Source organism: Cydia amplana, chromosome 22 (genome assembly GCF_948474715.1).
Source record: "Cydia amplana chromosome 22, ilCydAmpl1.1, whole genome shotgun sequence".
NCBI lineage: Eukaryota > Metazoa > Arthropoda > Insecta > Lepidoptera > Tortricidae > Cydia > Cydia amplana.
Window position 1 is genome coordinate 1,565,027 of NC_086090.1, and position 27,459 is coordinate 1,592,485.

The window sequence follows — 27,459 nt, forward strand, 5'->3', positions numbered from 1 at the left end:
TAAATTCAGATCAAATATATATATTTTTTTAAACGAGACGTCGAGGATATATGTAGGTGCCTCACTTTAACAGTGTCAAGGCTATCATTACTCCACAATGCTTGTGTCGAGTGCTCCGCTTTAATAGCGTCGAAGCTGCCCCACTTTAATAGTGAAGAGGCTATCATTACTCCACAATGCTTGTGTCGAGTGCTCCGCTTTAATAGCGTCGAAGCTGCCCCACTTTAATAGTGAAGAGGCTATCATTACTCCACAATGCTTGTGTCGAGTGCTCCGCTTTAATAGCGTCGAAGCTGCCCCACTTTAATAGTGACGAGGCTATCATTACTCCACAATGCTTGTGTCGAGTGCTCCGCTTTAATAGCGTCGAAGCTGCCCCACTTTAATAGTGACGAGGCTATCATTACTCCACAATGCTTGTGCTGAGTGCTCCGCTTTAATAGCGTCGAAGCTGCCCCACTTTAATAGTGACGAGGCTATCATTACTCCACAATGCTTGTGTCGAGTGCTCCGCTTTAATAGCGTCGAAGCTGCCCCACTTTAATAGTGACGAGGCTATCATTACTCCACAATGCTTGTGTCGAGTGCTCCGCTTTAATAGCGTCGAAGCTGCCCCACTTTAATAGTGACGAGGCTATCATTACTCCACAATGCTTGTGTTGAGTGCTCCGCTTTAATAGCGTCGTAGCTGTCCCACTTTAATAGTGAAGAGGCTATCATTACTCCACAATGCTTGTGTCGAGTGCTCCGCTTTAATAGCGTCGAAGCTGCCCCACTTTAATAGTGATGAGGCTATCATTACTCCACAATGCTTGTGTTGAGTGCTCCGCTTTAATAGCGTCGTAGCTGCCCCACGTTAATAGTTAATAGGCTATCATTACTCCACAATTATTGTGTCGAAGACTTATGATGATTATTGTGTGATATTGAAAACTACATAATAATGGTTGACTCGCTCTTCGATTGTTTCGGTCATTTGGTCCTTCTGTCGCTTCGCTCTTCGGTCACTTCGCTCTTCGGTCACTTCGCTCTTCGTATGCTACGCTCTTCGGTCGCTTCGCTCTTCAATCACTTCGTTCTTCGGCCTTTTCGCTCTTCGGTACTATATTTGGTCTACAGTCGCTTTGCTCATTACAAACTGAGTCCAATATATATAACGTTGCTCCACTGTAACAGTGTTGATGCTAATGTAATGTACTTGTCATAGTCTGTGTCCAGACTTAAGTTGATTCCACTTTAATAGTGATGAAGTTGTTTTATTTTACGTATGTAAATACGAGGTTTATATAAGCATTGAGCTAAGTTTAATGAAATACAAAGGAGATTTTTGTTACGTTGATGCAATCTAAATGGTGTTCATTCAACCTAAATCCTGTTAACAAGATGTACGCCCATTTGCCCCGACAGACCAAACAGTGTTGTATGATGAGTGAACAATATATGGGAAGAGATATATTTAAACATTAACCGATCTTCATTCGTATTTTTATACATATCACGACATTATGTGTTTCTAATAGCTTCAAACAGCATTTTTGACCTGCAGTCAAATATATACCATCTCAACAAGCCCGATTTACCTAGTTGTATCAAATTCAGTACGATTTGCTTACTGATGGTTATATTAGTTCAGCTCTAAACTTCAGGGGACCGTCGCCGTAACTAACAAGGGCTGCGCCGTGGTTGATGCACATATCCCACGACAACGCCTGGCAACCAATATGCACAATTGCAACCAGACTTATGCTGTAACCTGTTACACGAGTTTACGAGTCGCCTTCGCTGAATACCTAGATTTACAATCGCAATAAAGGATTGGTATCCTTAAACAATAATAAATATTATCATTTATTTCAATGCACTAGTTGTAATATTGTCTTGCTGTACAGTTATAATTGGAAGCTACATACGTAACACAAGAAAGCTAAAATTATTGTTGTTAGTGTATCGCAAGAATACTGTGCACACTGCACAGCCTTATTGTAACGTTTTTTTTTTTTCTTCTGTATTTTAACATGACATGTCAGGACATAATGACAAATTTCAAGTAATTGTCTTATATTTCATCCACAACATAACATAATCCAACAGCTGCCTACTTTACAATTTACCAAAGTTTACTTGTCACTTATGTCACGTGTAGTAGTCATCGGCCGGATACGTAAAGAAAGAAGAGTTCTTTATTAATAAAGTAGTTCATCTATAATCTTAAGTTCAATGCAAAATGATAAGATTCAAACAACACAGGATTTTCTACTAGGGAATTTTCAACTTTCTACAGGACTTAGTCTAAAAGTATAGAAACTTGATTTCTATGACAATCTCGCAATGAAGAAAATCCTTTACCTACATCCAAAGGCTGTGTATAGTAGAGGGTGTTTATTGCTAGTATTGGATATTCACTTCAAAGTATCATAAAGTTATATTTTATTCAATATGTTAATGACTTAAAAACAACATGCATTCATAGTTAAATCAAAACGCAGAAAATAATTACATCTAGTGTGAGTGGTTGGTAAAATCTAAATTGCTTAGGTATTTATATGGTGTCTGACAGAAAACGCACATCTTAAACCGTTGAAGTCTTAAAAATTAAAACATTGTATACTCGTTTTTTAGTGAAATTGAAATGAGTAACAATATTATTGAGTAGTAAATTGAAATACCAATACCAAATGGGTGCAATATTGATTCAGAGCTAACTAAAAATTGAACACACCTTTCAATGACGTCATGGTTAAGTACATAAACAATGACAAATTTACATAATCAACTTAAATGAAACCAAAGAAAGTTTTATACTTTTTTGTTTTTTATTTTCACCACAAAGAAATATTGATTCAAGTAATTTAAGAATAATAATTTTAGTTATATATACATACATAAAATTACATTTCTAGGTAGATACATAATTACAAATTTATGATATAAATTAATAGGTACCTCCTATGAGGCACCATTGTTCTCTTCAGCTGAAATCAGTAATATCATTAACGTTATACGTAACTTACTGATTTGATATCGATATTTCATTTTATTTTCGCATCTGTATTTAGATAGGTACAAGGCTCTGAACATCTGCTCAGTAAATTATATTGTTGTCTTGGATTTGGATAGGAAGTATAATTAATAATCAAACGAACTTACCTGTGAAGTTTGATTACAATTATACGAGTATCCAAATCCAAGACAACAAAGTCCCACCCCCCATCCCCGAAAATTAAAATAAAATAGTCTCCGTTCATAACACAAAAAGATCCACTCTGAAATAATGACGGGTATCTGAGGAGCGACGTCGGAGTGAGATGGCGGGGGATGATAGCGTAGCGAGTGAGAGGGACAGTGCGAACTTGTTTTTTAAATATTATATCTCTAAAATGTGTGACAAGGACGGCATGATTCCATGTACTGCTGCTCAGTAAATTATATTGTTGTCTTGGATTTGGATACTCGTATAATTGTAATCAAACTTCACAGGTAAGTTCGTTTGATTATTAATTAAACTGTTGAAGATACTTATTGAACGTGAAGTGCCGAGATATATACCTGTATTTGGAAAAGTAATCGAGTATAGTATTGGAAAAATATAATTAAATAAATATGTGTATTAAAAAGCGGCCAAGTGCGAGTCGGACTCGCCCATGAAGGGTTCCGTATTTAGGCGATTTATGACGTATTAAAAAAAAACTACTTACTAGATCTCGTTCAAACCAATTTTCGGTGGAAGTTTACATGGTAATGTACATCATATATTTTTTTTAGTTTTATCATTCTGTTATTTTAGAAGTTACAGGGGGGGGGGACACACATTTTACCACTTTGGAAGTGTCCCTCGCGCAAACTATTCAGTTTAGAAAAAAATGATATTAGAAACCTCAATATCATTTTTGAAGACCTATCCATAGATACCCCACACGTATGGCTTTGATAAAAAAAAATTTTGAGTTTCAGTTCTAAGTATGGGGAACCCCAAAAATTTATTGTTTTTTTTCTATTTTTGTGTGAAAATCTTAATGCGGTTCACAGAATACATCTACTTACCAAGTTTCAACAGTATAGTTCTTATAGTTTCGGAGAAAAGTGACTGTGACATACGGACGGACAGACGGACAGACAGACAGACAGACAGACAGACAGACAGACAGACAGACAGACAGACATGACGAATCTATAAGGGTTCCGTTTTTTGCCATTTGTCTACGGAACCCTAAAAAATGTATACCAAATAAGGTAAACGTACTATTGCTCGACATGCTAATGCCCAATAGATGGCACCCTGCTGTCACCTCTATTGGCAATGACTGAAGTTTAAAGATGACAAGTACTGAGACCGCGTCGAGCACCAGTACGTTTACCTTATATGCTTTGAATAGGTAGTCTAAAAATATCCGTTTTGAGGTAAGGATGCCAACCATTTATTGAATCCATTCAAAATAAAATACTTTTAATAGCTAGAAAAATAATGTTTGTATGTAGCAATATTATTTTGCTTCTGTCTGCAGTACATCCGGTCTGATACTATCCATTGTATCCACTAGAGTGACGTTTTTACGAAAGCGACTGCCATCTGACCTTCCAACCCAGAGGGTAAACTAGGCCCGTATTGGGATTATTCCGGTTTCCTCACGATGTTTTCCTTCACCGAAAAGCGACTGGTAAATATCAAATGATATTTCGTACATAAGTTCCGAAAAACTCATTGGTACGAGCCGGGGTTCGAACCCGCGACCTCCGGATTGCAAGTCGCACGCTCTTACCGCTAGACCACCAGCGCTTCATTAAATCTACCATTCATACAATTATATATCGTGCAATAAAGTTTAGATAAATACATACTTACTTACATCTAACTTCCTGCTAGAGTTTGTGTGGAAAGAAAAGAGTCGTAGAATCTATTGGGCCCCATACATATCATAACTCTTCTCTTTCCGCACAGACTCTAATTTCGTCTCTAAGCAAAACAAAAGTATTCCAGGATGACTGTTCTATAAATAACGGCATAATGAAAACAGCAACGGGCAACACTCAAACAACGAGCGGGAATAAATTGAATGCCCATTCACTCCCAGCGGGGTAGGGATGGGCATTGACTTGGATGTATTTTCAATTTATCTACCTTTTCAACGATACTGAATAAATACTTAAACGCCTTGGATTTCTTTAATTGTTTTTGGACTTTTGAAATATATTTAAAAGTGGGATCGGTTAGGTTAAGGTTTTTTGGAGATAAGACGAAATTGTATTAATTTTAAACACAAAATATATTGTTCCACGACTCTTCTCTGTCCAAACAGACTCTAGCAGACTCTAGACAAGAGTCGTGGAATGTGTTAGGCCCCATACATTCCACGACTCATCTCTTTCCGCACAGACTCTAGCTGCTTCATAGCAACTTCTTTTTATTTTCTGAACTAAACATTTGTTTTTGTAATAAAGAAATCCCAATAAGGGCTAGTTTACCGTCTGGGTTGGAAGGCCAATTCTCGGGATTAGTTGCCAAGTACACTTCATCTATTGTAACAATTAAAATATTGTATAGTTTGTCAAAGAACTGTCTCATTTCAAACATCGACAGAGAGAATCATACTATCTGTGTCTTACACTAGTACCCAGCACCAGAAAGAAAAGGATGAGTATGATTTTCCTGGTTCTTACTGACTGACAAATTGGTTTGACTAACTATAATCTTGCTTTCTGTTGCTACACTAGAAAGTGTTTCTAGTTTAGTAAATATTTGCCATTAAAAGTAACCCGATTTCGAAGTTACCCCAATACACCTTATATCTAATGAAGTTCTTGTATTAAACTGTAAAACTTATATAATAACTTCCCATCGACAGCACACCCCTACCGGTCAGTTTTCAATTTAAATCAAACAATAGCCAGTTCTACTGACCCTCGCTTCCATTCCTTTAATATCATTCGGTCAGTTATATTCAAATTATCATTCGATCTGTTCAGAGCGATTATGCTTCATTTGTGGGGTATTTTGAATGTGTTGACATGTGGGTTTGATATAATATTGAAGATATATTATAATAGCGCAAAACTAAAGCTAAAAATATCAAAGATACATTTACAATCAATTCTCTTTGGCCGTAGCCAAGATGACAAACGTATGTCGACAAAAGATATTGAAAAGTAAAAAAAAACTGGCCAAGGGCGAGTCGGACTCGCGTTCCAAGGGTTCCGTACATTAAGTCCGCCTCACGTATGACTGCACATTTCTAATAGGTTTCCTGTCATCTATAGGTAAATAACTATGTTGTGTACCTACAATACATTTTTGAAGTGTTTTGAAGAGTTTGAAGGTAAGTAATATATAGTCGTTTTAATTGTTTAATCAATGTTCCATAATTGTTTCATGTTTTGCGAGTTTATATAATTGAAAAAGCTGAGCGAATATATATTACACTGTTTTATCAATTTTACTATACCTACTAAGCAACAAAAGTGATGCCTTTAATAGAAATTAACACCGGATGCAACAGTGTTTCGTAACTATAATTTTTCTTTAATATCTACAAAGTAACAATAAAAAAGTTTTCTGTTAAAACACGAGCAGTTAGTGGAAAGGCTTTTCCGGTGCCGCAACTTCCTTTCATAATCATTTGTACGTACCTATATATTTTGTATTTTTGTTCTTATATTTTATTGAAACACTGATGAGATGAAAGTACGATGCTTTTGATGATCACAAAACATGTACGGACATGTACCTACAGACAACTTACAGCAAGAAAATAAGAAATCAATAAGTGTGCATCACGAAATGGACCCAACTGGGGGCCCGATTCGGATTTTGAACTAGACATCTATTAGACATCACCAAGATACGACAACGATATTTTTAAGATCTAGCCTGTCAAATTTGACATTTACGCGATTTCGGAGATACTCATCCAAGTAACATCTAATAGATATCTAATAGAAATCGTTCGTTCATACGATATTTTAACGTAAAAGTGACATTCGTTGCCCGAATTGAGTTGCAAAAGAGAACTAGTTGAAATCTGAACTATAACGTATCTAGAATAGATCTATAGTACGCGTCTTTTGTGAATATCTTGAAGTTCGAATACGGCAGTGGACTGATATTTCTTGTTAAATTCATACTGGCGAATACAAAAATATGTCTTCCATTCATTTTTACCACTTTTGAACGCCTTTTTAACCCACAACCTAATTTCTCCTTCATTTACTACTGTTTAAAGCAGCCTACAAATCTCCTCACTTTAAAAAACCAAAACACCATAACTGCCTCTAAAAGGTCGTTCAACTATACACCTTAAGTTCATACAATAAGGTACATAATTGATCGTGTTTCACGTGTAGCTACGTTTACTGGTGGAGTTAAGGCTGCGGTCAGACAGCACTTAGCTCGCGGTTTAACCGACCGCAGGAGCTCAAGCCTTAATGAGAAGAAATTTATCGAGTAATGAGCATTGTTGGACTATTATATTACTGTAGTTATTTTAGTATAGGTAATACCTACAAGAACTCTTTGTATTCGATAAACTATCGTGAGACATACTAACATTCAGCTAGTCACTAAATAGTATAAAACGAAGTCGCTTCCCGCTGCCTGTCTGTCCCTATGTATGCTTAGATCTTTAAAACTACGCAACGGATTTTTGTGTTTTTTTTTAATAGATAGAGTGATTCAAGAGAAAGGTTCATGTATAATTTGTTAACCCGTGCGAAGCGTAGTTTATAAATATGTCGCGCGAGTGACTAAAAATACGTGACTCGTGAGTGAAACCATAAAATTAGCTTAACACTCTTTGTATTTACCCAAACCCCAAAGGTTGTCTGGAAGAGATCGCTCTTTAGCGATAAGACCGCCGGTTGTTTACCTCTGTTGAGTTTCTGTTTTCTTATGTATTGTTTTCTTTTATTGAGGTGTGCAATAAAGAGTAGTTGTATTGTAATCGTAAACTCTCGACCCCTAACTCATGTCCCTGTTGGCCCTGAAGACCAGGAAACCCTGACGCCCTTCCATTTTCTGATTGGCTCATCCTCGAACCAGGTTCTTCCCGCAACCCTTGACGACCGAGACCTCCTAAGACGCGCTGACTGGAGAAAGGCGTTAAGATTGGCCGACCATTTATGGAACCGATGGGTAAAAGAAATTCTGCCAACCATGCAACCTCGCCAGATAGCAGAGAACAGAGAGCACGACTTGACAGGCAGAGACGGAGTGGTCAGGGTGGTGGACGTAGCCACATCAGGTGGAATTCTTCGTCGACCTTCTAAAAAATTGGTCAGATTAGAGACATAAAGTCCCAGTTTATTCCTAGTCTGGCTAGTTTTTTGTGCTTTCGCACACAAGGGGGTGGGATGTTAAGGGTGTATTTGTATATAGTTTTGATACTCTTTACATTATTTATTTATTTAAACTTTATTGCACAAAATATATACAACAATGTACAAATGGCGGACTTAATGCCAAATGGCATTCTCTACCAGTCAACCATAGGGCCAAACAGAGATACCTATTATTGTCTATGCCTAGTTTTAAGTTCTTTTTCTACGATTTCATGTTTAAATTCTGAAGTACATTTGACTATTTTATGTTTTTATACGTCAGTGCGCATTAAAATCCCATACCAACAAGTCAACTGCTTGAGTTTTCTATTAATTTTCCACTTTTCCTAAAAGCTAACGAATCCCCTCCTCTTCATTATATTATGTATTTATATTTTTTGATATTTTCTTTCTACTTTAAAAACTCGTCTGCAAAAGCCAGTACAGCACCAATTGTTCTATACACAATAGAGCCCCGGTAAGCACAGTTTTTCTCAATTCTCTCTCATCCTAGCCTACTTCCAACCAGCTCAACATAAAAGATCATAAAACGTATGCAATTTATATGTACTTATTACCTTTTTCTTCTGAGCAGTTCACGCATGCGCGCAGACCGAGACGGCGCGTGCGCACTTATGTCATTTACTTTATACCATACGAGCCTCACTTTATATATGACCCATTTTACGATTGCTTTAAAATCAAGCCAAAACCAATTCTATCTCAACGTAGGAAAGACGATTAAAAATGCATTATTCTATTTTGGTTTTTAAAATAGATAAACTAAAAAGCTCATTGCCTCCATGTCATATTGAACTCTTAACCAATGCCATAAGATTTTATTTTGGTTGTTGCAGCTTAGCAATTGCGATGACTATCTGCAGTGATTATAATAATTTCTTTGAATTACGCTTCTCTTTTGTTTTGGCGATGCTACAGATTTGCGTAATGTTTGGACCTACTGTCAGCATTTTAATTGCGTTAGGGCCACTTGCACCAATTCACTAACCCGGGGTTAACCGGTTAAACCTGGAGTTACCATGGTAACCAGTACAAATTGCTCAACCCCGGGTAAGTGGGATGGTGCAAGTGGCCGTTGCCCCTTAGGATGGATACAGTACAGAAGGGCACTATTTCTATGTACCTACTATTTAAAATTGCTGACAAACTGAAAAACTCAAATTCAGATGTTACAGAGTCATAAACCCCTGTAGGCCAGATCAACTATACGACTACAAAGAGACCTAAATACCTAGACAATAAAGATAACTCACCTAGTATACTATCAGACTGACACGCACACCCATGCGACGCCCTCAGTTGCCTAATACTGATGCCGCAGTGTCGTATGCTGCCGTGGGGTGTGGGCCCTAAGCTAAATGTCTCATCCATAACACATCTGACTTACTATGCGACACCCTCAGTGACCTACTGATGTCGCAGGGCCGTACGCCGCTGTGGGCTAGCTCGACTATCCTTTGTCGGACGACGCCGGGTATATAGGTAGTGATCGACAAGGACTTTTAAGAGACTCTCTTAGATAGTATCTTCGACACACAGCCATGCGACACCCTCAGTTGCCTAATACTGATGTCGCAGCGCCGTATGCCGTCGTGGGCCCTAAACTAAATCTCTCATCCATAACATAACATCTGACTCACCTAGATAGTATCTTCGACACGCAGCCATGCGACACCCTCAATGGTCTACTGATGTCGCAGGGCCGTACGCCGCTGTAGGCTAGGTCTATTATCTTTGGTCGGACGACGTAAGGGCATGTAGTGATCGACAATTATTTTAAGAGACTCACCCAGATAGTACATTCGACACACAGCTATGCGACACCCTAAGTTGTCTACTGACGTCTCAGGGCCATACGCCGCTGTGGGCTATCTCTTAATATGCTACGTCGTATAAAGATAACTCACCTAGATAGTATCTTCGACACGCAGCCATGCGACACCCTCAGTTGTCTACTGATGTCGCAGGGCCGTACGCCGCTGTGGGCTAGCTCGACTATCCTTTGTCGGACGACGTCGGGTAGTGGTCGGCCGTTGACGAATACGCCGCCTAGTTGATTTACTCCGCCGTGACCTGTGAATGAAAAGATACATAAAAAAAAACTCAATTAAATTTAAGGTCAGCCTAATTTTTTCATAACTTAGCAATTTATGCCAGAACATTATGGAAAAACGACGTTGAATTTAGTAAAATAAATTTCACATTAAGTAGTTTTAATTGTTGAATTATTATTTGGCGTAAGTTTTATTATGTAAAGAATGCCAATTAATCATTTGGGAAGGGTACATACTTATGCAACAAGATACGTCATTTGATGATTCGCAAAAATGGAAAGTATTGAAAAAAATTCTAGGAATTATTAATGTGCGATAAAACTTTGATTCTTTTGAACTATCAGTTCTGATATATTTTCTAATAGGTACATAGAATTACGATAGATATATTTATCATTAGACAAAAATGTATCTTCAATATTTGCTTATTGATGATATTTAATTCGAAAACTGTTACCTACTCTAAATAATCAATGTCTATCAATGATGCAACCCTGTATGCAAAATATTGTAACTATATTCAATTATTATACTTTTTTTATACATATGTACAGTGGATGGTATTACTATATTAATTTAAAAACTAGCTTAAGCCTAAAATAGGCACTTTATTATACTTATTTTAACTTTTAGACAGAAGGCATTAAAGTCAAAAATTTAAAAATAGCATCTAGAAATCTGAATAATTATTTCTGGTACCACCAAAACCCGGAACTAAAGACGATTGCTCATTGTAATGTCACACGTTTCATCTTTCTTCATCAATATTATCATCAATATCATCATTGCCATCTAAAAATGAAAACAGTGGCATCGATTGGCGGGCGGGGCCGGATCGATGCCGTCACGCCCTGCGCGCGGCGTGTCTTGGAACGCTGCCGGATTTGAGGGTATCGTGCTAGGGTGAATATAGCCTTCGTAGTGGATTTTATATTATAATTATTTTACAGATTGCAGTATGCAGTTGTCTGTTATGCGTACCTAGGCGCATTGGGGAAACTTCGAAAGCGGGACTTTGAAACGGGAAACTTTGAAAATGGCAAGTATGTATAAGTACGAGTATAAAACCAAAAGCATTTCATACTTTAGCAACACTTACGCTACCATAACGCTTACCAAGGCATCTTGCTATGTTGCTACAGTAGAAAGTTTCTAGTTTAGTAGCTAGTTGCCAGTAGTGGCAGTAGTTGCCATTTTTAAAATTATTCCGTTGTCAAAGTTTACAACAAGGATAGGTTAGGTACAAAGGATGACTCATGCTAGACCGAGCTGTCCCCTGGCCGGGGCGTCCAACATGTCATTTTCTATGATCACGTGATGTTTCCATAGATAACGAAGCGCTGGAAGCTCCGGCCCGGACCCGGCCCGGTTTAGCGTGAGTCAGCCTTGAACCTATTTTGTAGACATTTGAATCCTTGATGATCCTATCTAATTTTATAAAAAATAAACAAGAAACTAGACGCCCTGTAAACCCGTTAACCGTCTGTCACAACCGCACTTTATCCGGATTCAGGATAATTACCCGGTTAAAGTAGCGGCCGTGAACCGTGCGCAGCAGACCGCGGCGTGACCGATCGATAGGATGACCGATAGCAAGCGGGGTGAGATGAACCACATAATGGGGCATTCCACAAAACGTCTACTATATCGGGGACGTGACATTGTTGTTATAGCGGCAACAGAAATACATCATGTGTGAAAATTTCAACTGTCGCTAGCACGGTTCATGAGTTACAGCCTGTTGACAGACAGACGGTCAGACAGACGGACAGACAAACGGGATAGCGGAGTCTTAGTAATAAGCGTTTTTACCCTTTGGATATGAAACCCTAAAAATGAGCAGATTATGGGCCAGTTCCACCAAAAATACTTGACGGAGCGATCAACGTCACTCAGCAGTGAACTACGAATCTCTCCATGCCGATCTTTAGTCTCAGAACTACGCTACATCTTCTCTAATTTATTGTTAGTAGGTACATCTACTTCATCTAATTGGTAGATTTAAAGTATATCTACGGTGACGCTTGTCCGGATATAGTGGCCGTGTAAAGAAGACCTAGGCTTTCCGAAACATGTCGTGCGAGTGACTTAAAACAAGTGAGTCTAAACCGTAAAATCATTAAATGTTAGTTATGTCTCACAACAATTTAAATTCGACTATATGTCAATTTCTAAATTGGCATAATGTATGCTGCCTATACGGCCACGTCAGCAACATCTCAAAATTTATGACTATTGTAAATTAAATGTTAATTTAAGATAATAAAGTTAAGTTTTCTTTAAATAATTTGATGCCCAAGTGGCCGTATTGCAGGCACCATTCGTTGTGACCACTTAAAACAGTAGCGGCCGTGAGCCGGGCGCAGTAGACCACACCACTCCCACACCACCACACCACACCACACCACACCACACCACACCACACCACACCACACCACCACCACACACCACCACACCACAGCGCTCCCCCCTCCCTCCCTCCCCCGATATGGCTCGATATGACCGATAGCTGCGAGATGAAGATAATTTTGAATATTGATGTCTTTAAAGGTAGACTTCCGAGCAAAGCGGCTCTGTCGCGGCGGAAGCCTACCATGGTCTTATTTAATGTTGCTAAGGTAGTACTGGTGCTCGGCGTGGTACCAGTACATGCCATCTTGAAACTTAAGTCTTTGTCAATGGAGGTGTCAGCAGGGTGTCATCTATTGGGTATTAGCATGTCGAGGACTAGTACGTTTACCTTATGTACTCAGGTCTTTTGAGTCTATCTAGACTCGTTTTTATGAGACTCAGCGCTTAAGTCGAGTCCTTTATTTAGTATTTTCAAGCGCAATTAAAATTTGATAAAGACACCGTTATACATTTTAAAGATTTATACAACACATTTGAATTTTACATAAAAACATTGCACTTTCATATATTTTAAACGGACTCGTATTATGCGGGAAATAAGTAAAGAACTAAAACAACATCTTATGATTGCGCTCCCCCAAGCTTTCCTTTATAATTTCACCTGCCTAAAGTACTTCTAAAAATATCCCCCAAAACTAAATCCTCGTCGGGGGTAATTAACAGTAATGGAGAGCAAGATGGCGGACCGGAAGCCTGAAATACGCGGGAAACCCTCTCGACTTCCGGTCTCGGCAGGTGTCCGCTAGTTCCTTTTCCTTGTTTTTTGTAATCTGTTGAGTTATGGCGGTTTTCTGAGGGTTTTGTAAATTTATCGTATCGTAGATATATTTATTTAAGCTTTATTGCACAATACATGAAGATACAAATGGCGGGCTTTGTGCCTTAAGGCATTCTCTATTAGTCAACCAATGGGTTAAACCGGAAAGATATATGTACCACCTTTGATGTGCGAATGACACCGTGGCCATCCCATCGCCATCCCGCCGCGCAATTAGCCATCACCACTACCCTCTCTACACGCTGGCCTGTCTTAGTGGGCCAGCATGATGGCCCACTAAGACAGGATGGATAATAGGAAAGTACCATCTTTGATAAAAGTTTGTATCAATATATTTTTGTTTAAACTGGCCCCTACTCTTAAAATATTCTAGCACTGATAAAATAAACGACAATTTATTCTATGTAATGCACACCCCAGGTTAAAACAGGAAATTACTGGTTAGAGCTGAATAAAGTGATAGCCCCCTCATAGAATACCGACAGTGCTTCGAATATTCAGCCGGGAAGTGTCGGCATGTTGTGTTCATTAATGCTTAAAAAGTGGTAAAGAGTCGAACTAACCAGTATAATGTGCGCCAGGCAGAGTGATGACAGGTGGGCCAAAAGTTAACGGAGTGGTGGCCGCTTACCACAGACACGACATCCTCTAGACTGAGCATAGTAACGCTACCCCCTCTGCCACTCATACGGTAGTTTTACTCCATCTTCTAGTCAATCCCGTGCCGTGATTGGTCCGTGTCTTTGAACGGACCAATCACGGCACGGGATTCGCTCACCTCGTCCCCCCGCACCCCCGTATTTTTGGCAGCATCGGTTTCATGAAATAATTGCTCAAAACTCAGTCTAGAGGATTCCTGGTCTATGCCGCTTACAGACGAAAAGAGTGCCTGGCATCCGTTGGCTCGTTGGGTGGCCGATATTCGGAAGATTGCGGGTCACTTCTGGATGAGATTGGCTCAGGACCGGGATAAGGGGCGTCGAAGAGAGGCCTATGCTCAGCAGTGATAAAAGGCTGGTATGATGATGATGAGATGATGATAATATTGTGTGCTCTGATTGACCGAGCGGGCGCGAAGCGCAAGCGATGTGTCTCCGTTGGACTCAGTTGTGTCAGGAATATACACCGTGCACATACAAATACATCGTGTACAGGTGAAGCTCGTTAATTATTAATGTTAGCGAGGGTGTGCGCCGGCGCATGACAGACCTTGATTTCAGGACTAGTGACCTGGGGTTCGAGTCTCGATTATTGTGAATCTGTAAGAATTCTTATGTAATAATTTGAATATTGATGCAGTCTGAATTTAATCATGGAAAATTCAATATGTACGAGTAAATCACAATTTTAACAAAATTGAGATAAATAAAAATATAGATATTACTTTACCATGAATTCTTTTGATTGTTCAAATTAATATCGATTTTTTAATAGTACATTAAAAAAAACTAAACTTATCAAAATTTAAATTAAAAAGTAAAAACTAATATCTACCAAATAAAATTAAAATACCATTAATATTTAACTATAACATATTATGATTAGGATGTAGATTTTTTGTTTGAATTTAAGAAATAATAAAATGATTTTTGTGTACCTTTTATAGCATAGCAGATGATTAAAAATATATAGATAAATAAATTAAAAAAAATATATATATATAATAGATGATTAATTGTTTGTAACGAAATCATTTATGCAAATACAAAACCACCTATTTATTTCGATACCTACAAGTTTTAAAGAACTTACCTATTTAACTATCATTTAAACATGTTTAAAACTAAGTGTACCTATACTCTGGCAAGCCAGTAAGCTTTGCCAATAGAAAAAAGCGCGAAATTTAAAATGTAACTAAAGTGTCAGAATGTTTTTTTTTTTGCAAATTAACTATGCCGTTTAGTTCTCTTAAACGTACTTAACCATACCCCGAAGTTAACGGAATTCAATAAAAACACGGTGTATAGAACTTGCTAACAATGTAAACAAACCGCCATATCGAAACTGTCAAAAAATATGAATTTACTCGTGACTTTTGTTTACTTAGTTAGCAAGTTCCATAGAATAGCACTTTTATAAGGAATCGATTCTTCGCACGTACATTTTTAAATTTGTCAGCTTTTCCTACTTACAAACCTGCCAGATACAAATATTTCCTAATGAGATATTTCCCCAAATCTGTGACATCCTGTAGCAATCACGTTAACGAGTGGAAATTAAAACTCCCGCCAGGAAACGGGCATTTCCTGCTGCATCGGTATTTATGCGTGTACAACAATTTAACTTTACTGGGGGACATGATATAATGTAAATACTTATATCCCTACCTACAATAATATCTTTGTCAATGATACTTTGAGATACAAGGCCTACTAACCTTTTATGTAAACTGACGACAGTTTTAAATAGACATAATGTGAATCAAGTTTTTTTCACTAAGACTCATTTAAAAATATACCTATACCTAAGTATAAAGATAATAAATGAATCTTAATTATAAAATTTTCGCATAGCATTGATACCTGGTGCTAATTGATGTGAGAAGATTGATCTTAATTCAGTTTATGTATTTATTTGACAATTCAATTGGCCTTTGCATCTATTGCAGATGATTTATGGTGCAAATCGGAGAGACAATGACCTCTCCAGACTTAACACCGCCTGGGACGGAATTAAGGAAACGCAGGGATGCCCAGCACCTGCATTACCCTCTCGGCTTCACTGGCTTGGCTGTCTGTCTGTGGGTTATTTGACAGTAAGTTTGAAAATATGTTATATTACCTACCTGTGATACCTGTTTATAATAATAAGATACATTGATTAGTGGTGATTTTGACGCCTAAATACATCATTTGAGGCCAACAAATTATTCCCAGCAATTACAACATTTATCTTATCTTTCGACAATTCATAAAGCTTAAAGAAATGTGCCTACATTTACCGTAACAAAATCATTAATTTGCCACATAATGAGTATAATGTTTATTGTATTATACAAAAGGTTAATGGTATATAAAAAATCATACAAAAATAACTTAAATATATCTAAATATTAAAATATTTTAATCTAAAAGATCTCCGCGAGTTGTACCGGGTGCAAAGGTGCCCATGACACTTGCCGCGTTGCCAAGCATGAGTATAATTAGTTCATAATAAATAAAACTATATAATTGAATTCCTTCCTAGAATGTCTAAAATTATTTTCTACATCGACATCCCATTGTTCTACATGACTCACACTCCGTATCAATAACACAAATAACACAATTATAAATACAGGGTGCTTCCTGTAACAGGAGCAATAAATTAAACTAAAGGCTTTGTTCAGCAACTTTTAAAAATTATGAATCCTTTAGACTTCCTCTTTTTCATACAAAATAAATATTGCCTTCAATGTACGCTGACATCTGAGGGCCTACCGCGAACCACGTTCGACGTGTTGCCTCCCTGTCACACTTATGTACGAATTTACAAGTGCGACAGAGAGGCAACACGTCGAACGTGGTTCGTGGTAGACGCTCAGTGTGTTTGACGTTGCTTGTCACGCTTTAAGGCCCCAGTACACAATGGGCCATCGCCGGCCACTTCAAGGGACGCATTTATGCGTTAGAGGGAGCAAGTGATATTGCTATCTTATTCTACCGCATGGCTGCGTCCCTTGGAGTGGCCGGCGATGGCCCATTGTGTACTGGGGCCTTTAAACATTTTTTTTCTCTAGTTTTATCTGCAATCAGTCAGACTATAAGCAGATTAGTTGAGTGCTTTTTATATCATGACGAGCGAGTCCTCTAGCGAGGGCTTCTACTCATTTAGTTTTGACAATTTTGGGTTGTCTATGTATGAGGGAAGATGTCTTTTCTTTTTAGTCTTTTTTCATAACCCTTGTCTGTTAGTTTTGGTGCCAGGTCGTTTGGGTGGTGTCTTAATCTATGGTATTGGATTTCTTCCTTCACAGTATTGATCTGCAGGTATTTATGTATTTCTGAGTTGGTTGTGAACCATGGAGCTTTGCTCATGGACCGCAGTATGTTGTTTTGCATTCTTTGTATTATTGAGATGTTGGAGTTGCTGGCACTGCCCCAAAGTTGTATGCCGTACATCCATGCTGGCTTAAGAATAGTAGTGTAGATTAGGAGTTTGTTGTCTATGGAGAGTTTAAACATAACAAAATTTGCAATACTTAGGGCGGTTTCGCACTACATCCGATCCGAATCAGATCCGAACCCGTGAAACTATTTCTATGGTAAGTTACGCACTACATCCGATCTCCGTCGTCCGATTTCTTTCCGTCATTCTAGAATCTCCATTCCGGAGAAGATGTTTGACGGACCGAAGTAGCCTTAGTATTATTTGTATGAACGCTCGCGCACTGTGTCCGAGTTAAAGCCGAGCTGCGTACGAGCAGAGAGGCAGCGGGGCGGGCGGGGTATTCGGATAGGACTAGTGCGTAAGCCAATATACGAATTCGGTCCGAGTTAGACATATTTTCACGGGTTCGGATAGGAATAGTGCGTAAGCGAATATCCGAATTCGGTCCGAGTTAGACCCATATTTTCACGGGTTCGGATAGGACTAGTGCGTAAGCGAATATCCGAATTCGGTCCGAGTTTTCTAGACCCATATTTTCACGGGTTCAGATCGGATTCGGATCGGACGTAGTGCGAAACCGCTCTTACATTTGCGTCTTAGAATACATTTTAAAGTGTAATAAAAATCAAAACATGAGTTATTTTCAAAAGTTGCTGAACAAATATTGGTCAGTTTGAGGAGTACCGCCTACAGTTTAATTTATTGCTCCTGTTACAGGAAAGACCCTGTATATATGCAGACAGGCCATATACCATATCCTGCTAATTAGGGGGTATAAAAACGGTCTCGGTGGCTGCGCGCGCGCGCGTCCTTGGACCCTGGGAAGATCATTGTTTTAAGTTTTTGCTGGTTTTCTGGAGCATCGGTTATATTTATTTGATGTGTGTAAATGATGCGAATACTTGTAGAGGTAATTAATTTTAAGTTGATTTTATGTTAGAGGAAAACAAAAAATAGAAGCATTGGCAGTTTTCATAGGACATACATTTGTGTTGCAGCAAGTTAGAATATAATAATAATAGTTGTTCTATGAGGATTTCCCCCGTGGACGTTCCTTTACAGAAATAAAAACATTCAACAGTAAATTTTAGTTTTTATTTTTACTTTGTAATTTTTATTTTGAGGCTTTTTATTGTTTACTTGTTTCTAGTAACAAATGACGATATTATAGGTATTAAATAATAATAATAATACCTTTAAACGAGCAATTCTTGTTTATTTATTTATTAATTATTTATATAGGTATATATTTCGGGGACCTCGGAAACGGCTCTAACGATTTCGATGAAATTTGCTATACGGGGGTTTTCGGGGGCGAAAAATCGATCTAGCTAGGTCTTATCTCTGGGAAAACGCGCATTTTCGAGTTTTTATATGTTTTCCGAGCGAAGCTCGGTCACCCAGATATTTAAAATAAATAAGGAAATAAAAGCAAAGAATTCTGTCTTTGGCCCTTCAGGCGCCAATACATAAAAAAAAATTCGGCCAAGTGCGAGTCGGACTCGCCCATGAAGGGTTCCGTATTTAGGCGATTTATGACGTATTAAAAAAAACTACTTACTAGATCTCGTTCAAACCAATTTTCGGTGGAAGTTTACATGGTAATGTACATCATATATTTTTTTTAGTTTTATCATTCTGTTATTTTAGAAGTTACAGGGGGGGGGGGGACATACATTTTACCACTTTGGAAGTGCCTCTCGAGCAAACTATTCATTTTAGAAAAAAATGATATTAGAAACCTCAATATCATTTTTGAAGACCTATCCATAGATACCCCACACGTATGGGTTTGATGAAAAAAAAAATTTGAGTTTCAGTTCTAAGTATGGGGAACCCCAAAAATTTATTGTTTTTTTTTTCTATTTTTGTGTGAAAATCTTAATGCGGTTCACAGAATACATCTACTTACCAAGTTTCAACAGTATAGTTCTTATAATTTCGGAGAAAAGTGACTGTGACATACGGACGGACAGACGGACAGACAGACAGACAGACAGACATGACGAATCTATAAGGGTTCCGTTTTTTGCCATTTGGCTACGGAACCCTAAAAACAACGTAAAAAAGTGACCGTAAGGGGCGTAAGGCGATCACGTGACCGTAAGCCCCGTAAGGTGGCCACTCATAATTTAAATGGCATTTAAATCAATAAAGAAAAACTCAATGTTATTTGACATTTATGTTGCGGACTCCTTTTCAAGACTCTTTACCCATGTTCAAATAATTTGATGTTGTCATGGCAGTATATAAATAAACATGTCAATGAAAAAGTGTGATCTTATTTGAGAATGATAATAATGTATAATAAATAAATAGAATACCTCCGCTAAACGTATGTATCGTGTTACCGGGCGTCGGTAACATAGTGAGGTGAGTTTTCACTTCTATCGGCACTCCCGGAGTGCAACCGTTGTTGCTTGTTTCTGCATAAGTATATGATTCAACAAAATCAGGAAAAATCACAAAACTCTCTCATATTGTAGCAACATTAAATAAAGGGTACAAGGAAGCCGGCATTACCATACGCGGCCGGATGTGAGCCCGCCGGCATTGTCCGCCATCTTGGATTCCGAATAAAGCTTTAGAGGTTTTATTGTTTTTTTGCTCTGTTAGTTTGTTTTTATCACATATGTACCTACCATATATGTAGGTATGTGTCTACATATGTAGTCTTTGTTTTATTTGAAAGATATTGGAACCTAAAAGGATGACGCTAGACCGGGCCTGGGCCGAGGCGGAGCTTCCGGCCTAGTTTTTGTTTCTTCAGATAAACGCTTTCGAATCTTTCTTGTTTATTTGTGTTTAGTTAGCTTTGATACTTATGACTAACGTTATAACTAATCAAGCATACATCGTCATATTTATTAATATATAATATAATATAATATATTTATTTATATATGTATTTATGCATGTTTGTATACCTATATGTAATTTTATATTGCTGTTATTGTTATATGTGTAAGTGTATAATTAGAATATTGTTTAGAATACTTAACTTGATTTGTGTTTCATATTTCTTCTCTTTATCTACAATCCTGCACTAAGTATAAGTTTTCTGTTTGACCCATTGGTTGACTGGTAGAGAATGCCTTAAGGCATTAAGTCCGCCATTTGTACAAATTTTATCGTGCAATAAAGTTTAAATAAATAAAATAAATAAATAAATATTTGACATCTGACTGATCATATCCAGAACAGATACAGATTAAAACCAGAACCGGGCTTTAGAACCTACCTACATACTAAATAAAATTACCAATTAGACATACCAACAAAGTAGTTACAAAGAAATTAGGAGCCATTAATTATTTGCAACAAAACCTAATTGCTTATAATTAGCAAACAAAAACTGAAGGATATCATAAAAACTTACCCTGAAAACTTACATAACATGCAAAACAGAATCGAACGCAACCAACTGGTTATATAGTTACAAAACTAAACCGGACCACCTTTCTAAAATCTTACAATTAGCTCCCGAACTCGTTTCAAAACGTAGATCGAGATACTCACGCGCACCCTAACCGACCAATCAGCGACCACCATCATATGTGTGCTTGGAGCGTCCGCGTACACAGCATAATAAACCTCTATGTGTGCGTGGTGATATATGAGACGATTAGCTTACATGTGTGTCGTGTTTCAACCGCGTTCCATTTGCGGTTAAAATTATAAATTTATACGAATCTGTGTTCTGTTCCGTGTTGTTAAGGATGTTTGTGTTTGAATGGATGATTTTTTAAGTTTGTAGTGTTGATGTCATTCACTTCTATAGTAGGCGCGGCGTCTTGTGTCATTACGTATGTATGTGTGTATGTAAGCTTAGGTAAGCCTATTGTTCGCTGTAGGTACAATTTGTGATCTATGGCCGTTGAGTCATTCGCTGCGGCGTAAATTTTGTTGGTTTCCTTAATCAGAATTTAATGATGTTCGTTTTAATGGGACACATAACAAAGTCTGTCACTGTGATTATATAGTAGGAAGCACAAAAAAAGTAATGATTTGTTGGTACAGTCGCCATCAGATATATCGGAGCGGCCAAGGTGTTCACAATGTCTGAACGGATTCTCGCCCTGACAATAGAGGTGAGTTCAGATATTTGTGTTCAGTTGTTCAGATATACCTACCTACTCAAATAGTTCAAGAAAAATCTTAGCAACCTGTTCTATAGTTTCAAATAATTCACAAAAAATATGTAATGCATTAATCGAATTTAAACTGTTGTGAGACATACTAACTCTATATAACTCACTTCACAAGTGAGTCTAAGGGTAACATTCCATTTCTGACCGCAGCTGCACTACTGGTACTGAACGCGTCGCTGTTACTGTCAATTTACATAGTAAAATGAACAGTAGTGCAACTGCGGTTGGAAATGGTCTGTCACCTTTAACCGTAATATTATTCAATGTGATGCATTCTATTTTTAGCTTCCTATTGTCATTTGCTACTCCAGAACTATTTGATCACAGGAAATATTAAAAGGCTGCATGATGTTATCTGATTCTCTGAATCAGTTGATCTCGAAATTCATCTGAGGTAAATATATAGTTTGACAAAGGACTGCCTCATTTCAAACATAGACAGAGAGAATCATACTATCTTTGTTTTAATGATAATCAAATAAATGATTGAGTATTGTTTTACACTAGTACTAGCACCCAAAAGAAAAGGATGAGTATAGTTTTCCTGGTTCTTATTGACTGACAAATTGGTTTGACCAACTATAGGTACCTTACCTATCTTAGTTCACATTTTGTTTGACAAATCTGATAAAAAAATCTATTCATTTTTGTTTGTCAACTAAAATACCTATGTAATTCTAAATAAGTAGGTGGCTAACATTAGTTTGTTTCGAAAATGGCGCTGATCCTACAAATTTTATACAGCCATTACAGCCACGACATGCTTACACAAAGATGACAGGCCCACTTAACATTTAATGACAGTATTCAGTCGTTATTTGTAACCATAAGGCACAACAATAGGACAAAAACTGTAAAACATGACCTCATACTACTACGTAATCGGTGTGTGCATTAAAATATACAATAGGTAGTTGTCGGAATAAATAAAGACAAAAGAGTAGGTACTTAGGGTACCTAGAATCGGACTAAGCTAAATTATTGCAGACTGCTGCTACAGACAGTATGGATTTTGGGGATAGCGTGTATGAAGTCTTATTCTACAATACAATACTAAATACTCTTTATTGCACACTTTGATCTCTTATATTGATGTGCTTCAGGAGAAACCCTTACTATATTAGTGTAGGCAATAAAGGTACTTGACCCCGCTGTAATTCCTCAGCCAGAAAAAACTTTACAGTATGATAAAGTATCAATAAATAAATAAATATCCAAAGAAAAATAATAATAGAATTTAAATAAATACCTAAAGTTTTAAATCGTTAATATCTTTTTACGGAAAAATGCTCAGTTCAAACTTTCTTCACCGGACATATGCATGTAACGTATTGCAACAATATATGAAATATCAAAAAAAATCCCAGCAGAAATACCAATATTAATAAAATATTTTTTTTGGCGTGTCTTGGACCGGACAATTGCTCAGTCTAATTTTTTCACTGAAATACCATTTTATTGCCGTTTTATAACTACAAAATGAATATCTAAAAAAATTTCCATTGAATTATACTATTTTCAGAAATTGCCTTTTTACTCGTAGTGGAAAATTTCTCTATCCATTTTATTTATTTAATTCAGTTCACAGTTTTAAGGAAGACGGTACATTATTGCGTAACCAAGGAATGGATTTATCTTCGCTTACAAAATTTCGGTGTCCTGGATGATATTTCTTTTGGATATTGTAGATTTAAGTGTATACGTGACTACTTAGTATATATTTAAAAAGAAATCTGGCAGAGAAATTTTCCACTCTCAGTTTTTAATAGTTCTAAAATACATAAATTTGGGTAAGTATGCATTTTTTAACCCACTACGCCAAATTATATTCTAAGATCATATAAGAAGAAAAAAATCCCTGAGAAATTTTCCGATGAAAATGAGCGTCAAAAAAGGAATTATCATAAAAAAAATATTGTCATGTTTGACAAAAGTTTTAGATTTTTTTCTAGTATCACATACTGATACAAATAACTTATTTGGTAAAATAATTTTGGACTGAGGAATTACTCGGTTCAGTATATAAACACCAATACAATAACCAAGCCAAACATCGACTGAGGAATTAATGCATGGGTCTCCATACAACAACTTGCTTCATTGCCTACACTAATATTGCCTAACAAAAAAATTGCGCAAAAGTGCGGGGAAAATGTAGATACGGCAATGGAATTGGTGTCGTATACCGTATTTTTGAAGTGAAAACTTCTTTAGCGGCGCTGGGCACTTTTTGAGGTTGGGGAAAAATGTTAAACTAGAGACAGCGTAAGACGATCACGTGACCGTAAGATTTAGATGCCCACTCATTTAGATGGCAATGGCATTTAAATCAATAAAGAAAAACACAATGACGTTACTTACATGAAAAACTGTTACATGTAATGTCATTGAGTTTTTCTTTATTGATTTAAATGCCATCTACGCTCTAACTGGTATTAATATAACTCGAGTACTAACAGTGATGTGCTTAGGGGTTTCAAGTAATTAACGCTAACGCTAGGTGGCGTTAACCTCAATTATACATAGTGCATTTTGCCCCTTCGGCCGTGTACGTAACCGACCTTTCGTAACTGGTAACGAAGGAAGAAAAAATGATCTTTGTACGATACTGGTTTCGAATAAAGATCATTTTTTTCTCGTACGTAATCAGTCACCATCTTTCGAAGGTGGTTCGTAACCAGTTACATAGTAAGAATTAATTTTCTTCATACGATCCTTCGCCTAGACTAAGTAAGGACTAGATTACATAACGAAACTGACTGACTGACTGACATATGAATGCACAGCCCAAACTGCTAGTTCTAGAGATTCCAAATTTGGCACGTAGGTTCCTTATAAGGTCTAGGGGTGCACTAAGAAAGGATGTTTCAAAATTCACCCCCTAAGGGGGTGAAATGGGGGTTCAAAGTTTGTTTGGGGAAAACCTCATTTTTTAGTAGTCTTAGTACGCCGGCGAAGCCGCGGGAAAAAACTAGTTAATTACGAAGGGGTGCAATAGTCATTGAGTTTTCACTTCTGCCGGCACTCCCTGAGTGCAGCCCGTTGATTTTTTTATCAGAATAAACGTGGATTGCTGTATTTTACGGCAATCACCGTGTTAGAAACAACACTGAAACTTTAATATTATTTTAATATTTTACTTTAATATTTTATTTGATATTTAAATTTTATCAGTGTTGATATCAGTAGAAGATATAAGTAATATTTCAGCGAGTTCAAAGTTTATTCGGTTTACTATCAAACATTATTTTCTTAGTATCCATTAAGTTAACTTTCCGTGGCGGCTTTTGTAGGTAGACCTATTATAAAATTCAATATTTAAATAGACAATAGGCTGCTAATAATATGACTAGGTACAGTCGCCATCAAATATATCGGAGCGGCTAAGGCGCGCATAAATCTGTACACGCCTCTATTGTCAGGGCGTTAGAGTGCGGGTTCAGATATTGTGAACACCTTGGCCGCTCCGATATATCTGATGGCGACTGATGTACCTACTATTGAAAAACATGGCCATATTCTTTGTAACAAGCAAAAGCTCGTTTTCATGATTGCTCTCAAACTCAACGCCTCTTATAACTATAAACCTCAACTCCAATATTCCTCAGACTCGCATACGACAAATTCTCCATGCATCGACACATGTCAGACCACGGTCGCGCCCAAACAGCCAGCAGCCTCCCAATTAAAAACGCACCCGCAAATTGGAACGCACCCACTCACACTAACAAACCGTGCCCCGCCCTTTCACCGGCCGGCCAATCGCAGCCCGCCGCTCGCCCTCCCGCGCGATTCAAGCCTCCCCATTGGCTTTGGAATAACGATTTTGAATTTGGAGGGAATTTTTTGGGTGTTTTATACGTACGAAATCTCGGGGTATCGCAGAACGAGGTATTTTATAGAGACATTGTGGTTTTTATGTTTTTGTCGCCCGGTTATGATAATCTTGTTATGGAGAGGTCGTTTGTTTTTGCACAATGATATTTTTGGGATTTATTCGGTTAAATATATGGTTGGTTGGGGAGATGGCTTCCGAGTATGATATGGATTGGTTGGGGGAGAGTTTAAGGGATGAAATAGGTAGAGAATCATAAAATAAAGTATGATAGTTATGTATGAAAGCAGACTATTCCAAAACAGTATGTGTTCCGCAGACACAAAGGTCGTAGGTATCTATCTATACCTAATACTAATACCTATCTACATAACCCTGGAGTTACCGGAATTTTGTCTCCGCATTTTTTATTAGGTACATAAATATTATAATAATTTCCATAAGACACTTCCACACACAGAAAATTCACTAGGTATAGCTACTCTAATTCTCAAATAATTTTTCATTTATGACACGACGGTATTTGGTGCCTACAGAACCTGCTTAATATAAAAGATCTAGTAAAAGTGTAGTAACCAATCCAAAAACGCATCTTGTGCGGCAAAACCGTGAAAAAACGAATGAAAATAAATTCTAGCTCACGTATAAAATTACTGAATGATTAAGGATGACTCACATTAAAACGGGCCGAATCCGGGCCGAAACTTCCGGCGCTTGCTTTTCTATGACAGACAGCTCATCACGTGATGCTTTCCATAGAAAACGAAGCGCCGGAAGCTCCGGCCCGGACACGGCCCGGTCTAACGTGGGTCATCCTTTACGCAAGAGCTCGTTTTAACCGTGACTGTATTAATAAGGTTCTATTTATCAAAGCTTTAAGATAATACTTAGGTCATACTGAACACTCCTGGACTGGCCACTTAGAAAAAATAAGTTTTCTCATATATCAGAATCCAGAAACTTTCAGTATGACCCACGTAGCAACTTACATGTATAATATTCCATCATGTTCTGGTTATATCTGTAGGCCGCGGAGAGGTCTACCCCCCCTCCGGCCCTCAGCCCGAAAAGGGCCGCAAATGTCGCCTTACTCTGCCCCTCCAGCTTGCTTTTTTTATATCACTCAGCGTAAATCCACTCAATAATCTTTTTTACACTCAGTACCTTCCTTATTTCACTCAGACTCAATACCGTTTTTGTCTCGGTTTCACTTTAACTGCACTCAATACCCTGATTTCACTCAATATTGTCTTTAGTAAACTCAATTCTATTCTCATTACCTACGCTGTCCATCTTTGTCCTCTTTGTAACACAATTTTTTATCCCGGTTGCACTCAAACCTTTGAACCGCTACATTTTTTACCGTTTTTCACCATTTTTTTTACACTGCACTGCACTTTAATTTAGTCATTCATAGTGTCTATTTATAAATTTTTTCACTAAAACACATTTTTAGAAAATGGTAGGTTGAAAAAACTCACTGAAATCTACATTATTCAATAATTTTAAAGAAAAGTTGGACTTTGATAATCCTTGGCGTACCTACTTAAATATACACCATTTCGAACAAAAATCGCTTTTAGTGACTGCTGAAATGGTCATTTTAAAAGAGACTAAGATTGAAAAGTTAAATAAAAGCTCTTATAATTTGTGCGGAAACAGAAGAGTCATAGAATGTATTAGTTCTCTTACATTCCACGACTCTTCTCTATCCGCACAGACTCTACACAAATCACAACATCTTTCAAAAAAATTACCTAGACTACTTCAAAAAGTGAATATTTTGCGAATAAAATACTATGTTTTCAAATG

The 27,459-nt window shown here is 37.5% G+C and overlaps 1 protein-coding gene across 3 annotated transcripts in view; it reads right to left on the reverse strand.

The window, feature by feature from the left end:
• Positions 1–27,459, reverse strand: part of LOC134658384 (paired box protein Pax-5) — a 91,396-nt gene that overhangs the window by 46,036 nt on the left and 17,901 nt on the right. For all 3 annotated transcript variants that reach the window (XM_063514065.1, XM_063514064.1, XM_063514063.1), the window contains exon 3: positions 10,236–10,401. In XM_063514065.1, coding sequence (XP_063370135.1) covers positions 10,236–10,401 — 166 coding nt within the window. The remainder of the gene's footprint in view (positions 1–10,235; positions 10,402–27,459) is intronic.